General features: G+C 42.5%; 1 protein-coding gene across 1 annotated transcript; it reads right to left on the reverse strand.

The window, feature by feature from the left end:
- Nucleotides 1–800: 800 nt before the first annotated feature.
- alpi.1 (alkaline phosphatase, intestinal, tandem duplicate 1) lies at nucleotides 801–9,558 on the reverse strand. The gene is made up of 11 exons (XM_062556974.1): nucleotides 9,443–9,558; nucleotides 8,899–9,018; nucleotides 8,317–8,432; nucleotides 7,551–7,725; nucleotides 6,699–6,871; nucleotides 5,753–5,887; nucleotides 5,534–5,609; nucleotides 4,198–4,332; nucleotides 3,763–3,988; nucleotides 3,558–3,674; nucleotides 801–937 (listed from the first exon to the last, which is right to left on the reverse strand). Exons 1-10 carry the CDS (start codon nucleotides 9,453–9,455, stop codon nucleotides 3,647–3,649), a joined length of 1,197 nt encoding a protein of 398 aa, XP_062412958.1. The 5' UTR covers nucleotides 9,456–9,558; the 3' UTR covers nucleotides 801–937; nucleotides 3,558–3,646.
- Between the last annotated feature and the right edge of the window lie 1,324 nt (nucleotides 9,559–10,882).

The raw sequence follows: 10,882 nt of genomic DNA on the forward strand, positions 1-10,882 counted from the left end.
AGTAGCCTGGATAGCCGGGAAATTGTGAGCGCAAAATAAACATCTTGGCCACTTCCAATGTGACAAAAGTAACAAAGTGTACAAAATGTACAAAGTAATTATAGTATTCCCATAGTGTAATGCAGAGACTCATACGAGCATGTGCCCTGAAAAAAACATCAACTGAATAACTTGTGTGGTATTTTCATATTTTATTACAAAGTTTTATTTAAAAAAGTATGCAAGTCTTTGGTGCTACAAATACATAAGAATTCATTTGAAATACATTCATTTTATGATCTAAAAAAATATACATTACGTTCAGTAAATTACTGGCGTCCTTTGTCAGTGAACTGACTTGACCAAGGTTGTGATTCAACCTTAAGTGACCGTAAAGTGCTTTTATTTGCTGGCTAACAACGCCCAAGGGACAAAGGTGAGTATACGTACTTGCCGAGCATGCTCAAAAGACTTTGTAAAAATGAAAGGGAAGAAATACTTCTCATTGAACAACAGTAACATATATCCTGTTTAACAAGACTTTATAATCCATACAATGTGGCTACAAAACAAAACAAAACAAAACAAAAAACCCCAAATCAAACAGAGCATTCATTAACTGTTAATTTACCCGGCTTCAGCAAAATTCAGCAATTCGTTCTTCCTAAGGCAGAAATAAGCCATAATCATCTTGACAGGACACATAGCAGCACAGACAGAGAGAGTAATATTTGTGATAAGTTGTGTGATTGACCCCCAGAGCTTTGTGGAAGAGGGGGGCAGTCTGTGTAAGGTTCTAGGCAAGCAGCATAGGCCATTGCATGGGCAATGTAGTTCTGTTCCTGAACACCATGGAAAAGGTGAGCCATGGGACCTTTGGCATATATGGCGACGTCCTCCCCACCATGAGTCTCTGCATCCAGTGGCACAGCAGACTGTTGCATGTACTCCTCATCAACTAGGAGACAGACAGAGAGAGTTTAAGGGTGCTTTCACACCTGGCACTTTGAATCGGAATATGGAGTGTTTTTGCCAAAGATCGGTTCGATTGGGTATATGTAAAAGCTGCAAGCGCTCCCTGTTGGGAACAAACAAATGGACCAAGACCGCTTGGAGGAGCTGGTCGATCAAGATCCAGCTAGCCTATGGTTTGAGATTCAAGCAAATGTCTTTTAGGCTAGCTTTACTGGTGTCACATGCGAGAACGGAAGAGAGTGAGAGATGCCTACAGACTTTGAACACGCACACAGGAGCTGGTCGATCAAGATCCAGCTAGCCTATGGTTTGAGATTCAAGCAAATGTCTTTTAGGCTAGCTTTACTGGTGTCACATGCGAGAACGGGAGAGAGTGAGAGACGCCTACAGACTTTGAACACGCACACACACACACACACACACACACACACACATGCACATATGAAACTGTTAATAAGTTAAATGTGGGGTTAAAGGTACATTATGCAGGTTTTGGTATTTTGGAGTTGTGATATATTTATATTTTACTCTGCTTTAGATGTGGAGGTGAAGGATTAACAACAGGCAAAAAGTATCTCCAAAGAGCCACAGTTTATGGACTGACAGGGAAAGTTTCACGATTCTTGCGAGATTTGTTGGGCCCCGGTTCTTGAAGTTGCATGGCTGTTTTTTCGATAGCAACTCACTATGTCTATGCTGTGTAGCTATGCTTGGTGAATGATTTGCTTGCCTTCGTAAAAGTTTTATAAGATGAAAATCTTGCCTAGTATACCTTTAAGTGTTAGATGACTAGTGTTAGGATAGTGTCTTCAGCTGTCCACTGTGACCAACCCGGGAATGATCTAATTGTGCATGGGTTTGTTTGTAGACAAAAACTGTATCGATTCAGTCTGTGATTCGGAACAAAAAAGGTATGAAAGCTATAGTCAGGGTTTTTCCTGTGTAGAGAATTGTCAGGCGGCTGCCTCAATCTATTCGTGCTTCCTCCTGATAAATGTCTTGGACATGGTTGTACTTGTATTACAGTTTTTCACAATTGCTAGAACACCTTTTTCAGAACTCTTTACCTTTTTCTCAAAACTGTGAACACAAAACTCATTTCTCAAACTACATTCTCGAAACCCTTCAATCTTGTTGCAAAACTGAACAATCACCTCAAAACACTTTTAACTTTGCTCAAAACTAACTAATGGTCTCAAAACATTGAACACATCAGGCAAAATTACACTCCTGCAGAGCAGTGATAAGACAATACACCAAACAATGGAAGACACAGTTTTCAGGGCAGGGTTTATGGCTCCTGGAGGAATTGTATTCATTCTAATTTGAAAAATAAAATATCACAATGAAAATAAAGAATAAGGACTTATATCACTCTCTACTCATATCCTCTAGCCTATATACAGTATAAATCAATAGTTTTGTAAGTGGACAGAAAGACAGGCCAATACTGTACTGAATATGATTTGTACTGTGATGCCACAGACTCTGATAGTACTGTAAGTATGCAATACTGTAATATTGTATTGTGCCTAAATTTAGACTTACTTGGACATACTGATAACTCAGCTCTTTCACTCACACTCACTCAGAGTTGAGCTCAAAGGGTAGTATGTGTGTAACAGTGGATGTTCAGTGATTACTGTCCTGTATGATAATGGACATTTACGCTATTTCTCTTCTGTAGTCTGAATCTTTGGATTATTGACGCCACAGAGAAACCACTGATGTTGGGTTGGACCATGAAGTCCTGCTTCTCTCATTGGCATTCCATGAACCAGAACATGGTCAATGATTGTTGCGCAAATATCATCATTTACAGTATTGCAACTCTTGGGACTCTCTCTTTCTCTTCATCCTCTTCCTCCTACCTGCACCCTCCTCTTCCTTGTACCCCACTTCTACTGTAACACACACTTGTTGTCCCCTGCGTCTCTGTCAACTCTGAACTGACTTATATTGGTTGTCACATCATTAGACAGAAGTGTTATCAATTTTGAGTGGTAGTGTTCAAATGGAGACAACTGTGCACTAATTGTGTTCAACTTCTGCGTTGTTTGGTTATCAATATAATTAAGAAGTGCATCAGAATGCACAATGTGTTCACAGTTTTGCAAAAAGGGTTAATGAGTTTGGTAAAATGGGTGAAAGTGGGTGAAAGTAGTCTATGGTTTTGCCAAAAAAGGGAGTAATTTAACAAATGTGTTCAGGCATTTGAGAATTTGATTCAGAGAATGGGGTTTAGTGTTCGAGCAACTGTGAAAAACTGTAGTACTTTATGGGACTAGTAGTAGTACTAATATGGGACCATTTTACATTTGTGTTACTGATGTGAGATAGGTCTTTTCTGAGACTGAAAGTATTGACAAGTGTATAGTGCTTACACATTTACAAAGTTCTATCGAGTTTTATTCTCTTTGATCATAGTTGTTGTTTTCATAATTTTGTCTACGCTGTCCCTGGTCGTTAACTTTATTTCAGCAAACTCCTAGCCCCATCGGACAGCTTGTTACCGCCAGGAAAACCCTGATGGTGTTAGCAGGCTAGAGAGGATCCTCTGAACATTATGTGTTGACACAGATGTTGTACATTATTTCACTTACAGTAGTCCACAGCTGTGACGTTTCCTCTTGTCCCATTCACATGCACATATCCTGGTCCATTTGCATAGAGGATACTTGTGTAAGGCAGCCTATCGTCTGCCTTCTTTGGGGCAAGACCTGTAGAAAATCACAGCAAAGTAAAGGAACCCACAGTACGGCCTAATAAATGACAAGGCAGAATGATGGATGAGCAGAATAATAGTACCTCGGAGCACATTCCAAAAGAGCAGAGTGCATACCAAAAATGGGGTTGCCCCGAGGGGTGTTTCCTCCAAAGGTGAAGACGTGGGAGTGGTCTGCGGTAACTACAGTAAGAGTCTCAGACTCCTTGGTGAGCTGAGATGCCCGGTGCACTGCTCTGTCGAACATCACTGTCTCCGTCAGAGCCAATTTTGCCACACTATCGTGGTGTCCGTGATCAATTCTCCCTCTTGAGAGATAAGAAGAAACATAGGAGAGGATGACAAAAGCCACATGGGAGCCCGATAAGCATTGCATTTATTACACCATTGTACACACAAACATTAAGATGACGAAGAAGAGAGAGTAGAGTATGATATGAAGGAAATAACATGAAAAGACACGTTACTTTCAAAGTCAAGTATTTCAATCTGTTTGCGGCTAAGGGATGGATACTTATCTTCTACGAAGAGGAAAAAGCCTTTGGGGTTCTTGCTAAGGATCTGGATGGCCTTCTCTGTCATATCCACAATGGAAGGGTCTCGTGTTCGATTGCGGAACACCTCAAACCTCATATCCTTTGCCTCAAAGAGACCTGATAGGATGGAAAGAAAGGGAGGGAAGGTAATTATTATAAAATGTATATATATCATTTCTCTCTCTTTGCAGTGTTTTGTAGAACATTGGTTCCCACAGACTGGGTTGTAACCCACAAGTGGGTTGCAGGACATTTTATTTAGGTCAGCATAGCCACGATTTATATCTGCAGTATGCCTTTCATCCCTCTTTCTCCCTCTGCACATTTTTTGGTGTTGAGTAAAATGTCAATGTTTTGGGCAGTGTCGTTGGTCAGATCTGAAGCCTCATGTTGATATTATCACATCTACATTGTGATGAAGAACTACAGAACTTCAGAAATGCTCGTGCAACAACCATAACAAGCTATTTCTATCCATAGCTGTAAGAACAATCATGTTCTCTTTGTTCATCCTACTAACAACCAAGTTATGAACACATCCTCTCTTATTTACAAAAATTCTAATGCTTGGCCATAGATTAAAGCTAAAGCTGTTGTGTTATGAAAAGCTAACCTACGTGTCGATAGGCCTGCTAACACCTGTGGACTATTGGTTATATTATTTATAGCCTGGCTCTGCCAGTCTACGTACTTCTGCTCAATTTCTTTTCCCTACAATACGCCATCTGGAATAGCTTGATCCACTCTTGTTTACTTTGGCTTCATGGAAGTCGACCAACCGGTGAACAGAGGGTGTTCCTGAGAGAAACTACGTTTAAGTTGCAAGCCTATCGTTATCGTTGTGTCCCCTGTGGTTAACATACGTCATTACCAAACGTTAGTGATTGAACTCTAGTGATTTCAAACTTCAGACAAGCGTCCACCAACCAGGAAATAACGTTTGCCAATGGATCTAGGCCAGTCTCACTGCAAAGTCAGAGAGTCTAGTATCCAGGCTAATATTTTAAGGCGATCTACTGAAAATGTACATGCAATTCCACATAACCAAAGAAATTATCAGTAACATTAATTCATGCATGATTTAGGCTATAGTATGCCTATTGTGAATTGTTTTGTGATAGTTTGCCATTTTAAAAAGTTTGTCCCTAGAAGAAGGTTTTTTGAAACTCTTAGGATCATACAGTAGTCTGCCACAATAGTATTCAATCCAAATAGCATTCCTCAGGTGAATGTATTAGTATGGCAAGAGTGAAGTATAATTATTTTTTCAGTCGTGTGGTTAAAAGTATAATTTTTTTTTTTTAAATTATCTATTTACCCATGAGGCAGTCAGTGGTTTTCACATCCACCGCATCAAACTGGTCCTTGTGCCAAACATACTGAGCATTCTTTCCCTAGTACAAAACATAGGAGAGAAAGTCCATGGGTTGTGTACCTCTGCATTCGGGAGAGGACATTGATATGATATTGATGTGATCAGTGAAAAACGCTTAAGTAAGCTTAAATAATGAAAGTCATGAAGCCTCTCAGAAAATACCTTCCGGGCATTTAGCCATATGTTGATGAGGTTCTTCTTGTCTTTGCGATCGCCCTTCCGTGAGGATGATGTAGGGTATTCTGGGTCTGGGGTGCCTTTCGGAGACATGTACATACGACCACCACCAAGAATCACCTGTGACAGACACACAGCAGTTAAACAGCTAATAGCTAGCTAGAGCATTGACATTGGCAGATGCACGTACCATTGCAAACATGTAACCATGGGCCAACTAAATGAGCCGTTTAAGAAGCTAAACAATGAAAAAGTTTTCAAGTAACCTAACTGCAGTAGACTACTGAAAAGAAACGTGGTTAAGTCTAGAAATATAAGGCTGACAATAAGTAATAAAGGCCATTGTAGAGCCAGAAATAAGCTTTTTATATCTGGCATGACATCTTGAACTTCGATAAATAACTGGATTAGAGTCTACTTTATCTACTGACTTTACTGTGTACTAGAGATTTATCGTCTCAGTTATCTGTTAAGCAAATAGCCTATATAAAAATATCCGTGCAGATTCTCTGAGATACTCTTTGTGATTATGCTTGTCATCTAACTTGGAATGTCGTATTTGGCTGACAAAAGTATTTATTTTTCATTCGATTTTGCTATCAAAACCATTATTTCATTAACGTGTGGCAGTTGCACCCTAGCACACCTGTATAGCGTGTGAACATGCCAGTGCTGCAAAGTAGGCTACATGCCCCCTACAGTATATACAATCTCTCAGAGGTAACATCCCGCTTAGGACAACCTTCAGACAGCAATGAACAGCACAGGGTGGAGACCTCTGTGACAAAGGGAGATAACACTCCACAGAAACACACACCCACACGTAAAACGATCCTGATCATGATCATGATCTTCAGGTACTGTACAAGTGAATTACAGATCCACAGTGATTGGCAACAGTTCTGATAACCATGACAACTAATCGCCTTACATCAATGTCCGTGTTGGTGACCAGTTGTGTGGCAATGTCTATGCAGCCCCGCTGGCGAGCACTAGAGGGCAGATCTGCGTCGCTGTACCAGCTGCGGCTCACAGAGTGTGCGTAGGCGGCAGCAGGGGAGGCGTGTTGGACACGGGTGGTGGTCACAATGCCCACAGACTTCCCTTAAACACACACACACAGATACAGGGCATACATGGAGCATTACTAAACATACATACAGAACATATGGAGAGACAGCCACACACACATGGACACACACAGATTTATGGCTCCCAGGGGCCACACATGTGCAGGCGAACCACAGACAAACACTCATTCATTCATAGTTTGCCAAAGGGAAGCTATTGGAAATGAGTAGTATGGGGCTCTTTTAATGTGGCAGGACTTCAGCCATAGACACCAGCAGTGACATGTTGTAGACGGCCCTAGTTTTCTGTGTACAATTTTAACATGAATCACTTCTGAAAGTGTAGCTTACTGGAATAGTAGTTATCTTAATAGCATCAGGGAGCTACCAGTATACATTTTTGTGTTAAAAAGTAACCATTTTATCAGTGTTTTGAAAATTGCCATAAAACACTTAATCACAGTTGTTTATGCTTCTGAACCTAACTGTATGACCTTTGATTTCTGGCTGCTGGCTTCAAACCTATGAGTAGAGAAAGTACTATATGCCAGCGTCATATACATTGCATGACGGTGATGTAGCATTATATGCTGTCTGGTTGTATCTACTGTATGTGTTTTTGATTTGTACATATGTGTTTGTATGTCAGTATGTATCTAGGTGTGTGTGTGTGTGCGTGCATGGGCATGCATGTGCGTACAAAATAGACATACCTTGTGCTTTAGCGCGGTGTAAAACCGAGTAGACCTCATTGCCAAAAGTGGTGTTACAGTCGTAGGCAACCGCATTGGCATTTAGGCCCACAGTCTTGGCGTTGGCCTTCACACCACAGTGATAGGCAGTGGCCGTGCTTGCACTGTCGGCTACTTGCCTATCCACACTGTACGTCTGTTGAACAATTACCATAGTGGAGACAACATCATGATGATATTCAGAGTGCCTTGTGAAATGGAAATACACAATTTGTATAGACATTTTGGTCATGAGAAACACTATTGTCAACCTGTACCTTAGTTGTGATTTGGTACACCCTGGTCTATTTATTTAGCTGTTGTAATGGAACCTTTTCTGAGGTCTAGATGCATTTTTATGCTCTCAGTTAGATCAGTAATCTTTTTTATATGATCATCATGATATCATGATGTATGCCATATTTCTTTCTTTCTCTCTCTCTCTCTCTCTCTCTGTAGGCACAATGAAAGTATGTGGAAGCCCTCTAATTGTCTCTCGGCAACCACACTCACATCTCACACTCACTCACAAATTCACATCAAAGCTTATCACAACACCTGAACTACACACTTTTAACTCCAACCAAATCTGTGTGTGTGTGTGTGTGTGTGTGTGTTTGTGTGTGTGTGTGTGTGTGTTGTGCAGAGAGTGGTATTTGTGGTGGTACAGGTAGCATAAGCAGGCTGTGCGTTTGTGTGTGTGTATACATGTGTGTATGCACGCTTGTGTATGTGTGGGTTGGCAGACCTTGGACAGGGCGAGGTAGGGGAAGCTGTCCATGGCGAGCACTGTCTCCTCTCCCGAGCGCCCCTTCATCTGACCCCTCAGGATGCGTGCCGCAGACACGGTGGAGACACCCATACCTGAGACACACACAACCTCCATGAGCACCATAAGTCACGCCACTTTTCTCCAATGCAAAGTACAATTGCAAAGTGGTAGCAAGTAATGATATAGATTAACTTGCGTTGGCTTAGAATGATGCCGCCGATATAGATAAAGACAGGCTAATCACTTTTAATTACACTAATAGCATACAATTTGCTCTCGTGAACTGTAATATTGCGTAAACCTATTCACCTCGGCTTATTTATCTTGTTGTAAAAGCTAACTTGTCAAATATCTGATATACTGATAAAGCTTGACTTTCCCCTTGATTACTGCTGTTTATACCCTTTTTTTGAAAGTCACATGTTCTCTCTCAAAAGCATTCTCCTGATTATTTATTCTAAGAGCTGCCCTGTGACTGTCCGTTTACTGAGAATATACATGTACATCATTCAGAGTCTCTCCCCCCGCTCATCATTGGTACACCACGGTTTGCCTTACCATCTCCGAGGAAGAGGATGAGATTCTTGGCGCGATGCGCTTGGGGTTGCAGGCGGAGAGCAGCCTCCAGAGATCCTCTGGCCTGGGCATTCCAGTATTCTGGCTCCTTCTCCAACTCTGCTGCTTGGAGCAAACAGTGACAGAAAGAAGCGAAATGTTTCACTTTGTAAATCTTTCCTTGCCCTCCCTCCCCTCCATCTGTTTTGCCTCTTCTTTCCTCGCATGCTGTGTGGAAAACTTGTCCTGACAAGAGCGTGGAGGCAGCATGAGTGATGAGTTCAGTAACACAAGCAGCGACAGTTCTTGTGGTTCAGCAGCAAGGAGCTTCAGACACAGAATCGACAAACACCCTCCCCTCTAAACATTCCAAAAACAATGGAAAGGTACACAGTAGTCCGTCCCCCCCGACATGTCTCAGCAGACAAGACACAAACACCGGGCCACCGCACTCCCAAAATACAGAGGTTCCCTGGAACCGGGAGTCTTTCCAGTTAGCACGAACACGAGCACCGACACCCACACAATGGAGCCGCTGTGTTCTCACCTTGGGCCTCCATGTCACAGCTGCTGCCGGGCAGGACAAGCAGGAGGAGGAGGAGGAGAGGGGGGAGGAGGTGGAGGACTTGAAGGGCCAGGGGGTAGTGGTGCTGGTGAGTCCTGGGGGCCTGCCGCCGAGGTGCTTGCATCCTGCCGAACTGGAGAGGAGAGGAGTGTCTCCTCCGACCTCCGGCGCTGGCTTTTTAAAGCCAGGGTGTGTTGCAAGAGAGGTGCCCAAGCCAGCTTATAGGCTAACGACAGAGAGAAGAGGAAACGAGAGGACCACACAAGGACTGGAGGAGCCCCTCATTTTGTTCTTTTGATTTTTCCCAGGCAGCCCTTTTGTTTTAAAGAGCGGCCCCCCCTCCACACTCTCTCTCCTCTCTCTCTCTCTCTAGCTCTCTCTTTCCTCTCCAGCCCAAAAGGGTGTTATTGAAATTGAAGTGACCCTTTGATGTGGCAAAGGGCTCTAATGCATACTTTTATGCACAAGTTCAATTCATGGAAAAAAGACTGCGCACGTTTGTGTTGGCATGAAATATAATTTCAGTCATAACGTTTCTCTTTTTTTTGTGTTTCTTTTTCATAGAGAAAGTTTGAGCGAGTTGGAAGGCCAGGTCTCTTTTTCTCGGGTTATTTACCACGAATTCACCATGATCACATGGGCCAATATTTCCGTCCGCTCTGCTTCCAGTGAAAGATCTTGTGCCTACTAACCCAGTAAACTTGGATGGATTTGGTGGGAAATGAAATGAGTTGCATTTTTCTTCCGTGAGGTAGTGGAGACATACAAGCTATAAAAAATGGCTTTCCCCCTCCTAAAAACAATAGTGTACGTGTGAAACCAGGGATATTACTGTTCTGAGTCCATTTGTACTGTAACTACTGATACTATTGGCTTTTATTGTCACTTTGAAGAGATGAAGGAGAGAGGAAGTGAGAGAGAATGGGAGAGAGAGAGAGAGAGAGAGAGAAAAAAACTGTCAGGACCACAGAGGATTGAGGAAAAGAGGGAGAAATAACGGAGAGCAGTACAAAGAGGAAGATGCTGCCAAGAGAGAGGGACTGGCGATACTGTACCACCTCTCCAGTCATGTGTACCAAATCAAGCTGGTAATAAAAAGCAAAATGAGAGTTGTCCCCCCCCCCCCCTTAATGAGGCCTCACATGGTGTAGCCACACCACACACACACACACACGCACACCAGTATACAGTGGAGGGGGAAACCTGAGACTAGGAGACTGGGCTAGCAGAGGCATGCCATTCCACTGTTTCAGGGGAGCAATGTCACGCTAGGAGTGAGAGACACACTGCAGGAGGATTAGAGTAATGATGCCTCCTGGATAGAGCAGTCTTACCTGTTGTCTTCACTTCCTTGGACCAGTATTTAGCGGTCTAATCCTATCTTTAGTGGCTATGTGAAAACTTTCGTTTTGGCAAATAGCA

The sequence above is a fragment of the Sardina pilchardus genome, chromosome 15 (assembly GCF_963854185.1).
Source record: "Sardina pilchardus chromosome 15, fSarPil1.1, whole genome shotgun sequence".
Classification (NCBI taxonomy): Eukaryota; Metazoa; Chordata; class Actinopteri; order Clupeiformes; family Clupeidae; genus Sardina; species Sardina pilchardus.

What these genes read in the sequence shown, in the direction of transcription:
- alpi.1 (XM_062556974.1), bottom strand. An exon ending in TATGGCTAAATGCCCGGAAG is followed by an intron (nt 5,610 to 5,752) that starts GTATTTTCTGAG and finishes GTTTTGTACTAG; the next exon opens with GGAAAGAATGCTCAGTATGT. An exon ending in CTTTTGGAATGTGCTCCGAG is followed by an intron (nt 3,675 to 3,762) that starts GTACTATTATTC and finishes GATTTTCTACAG; the next exon opens with GTCTTGCCCCAAAGAAGGCA.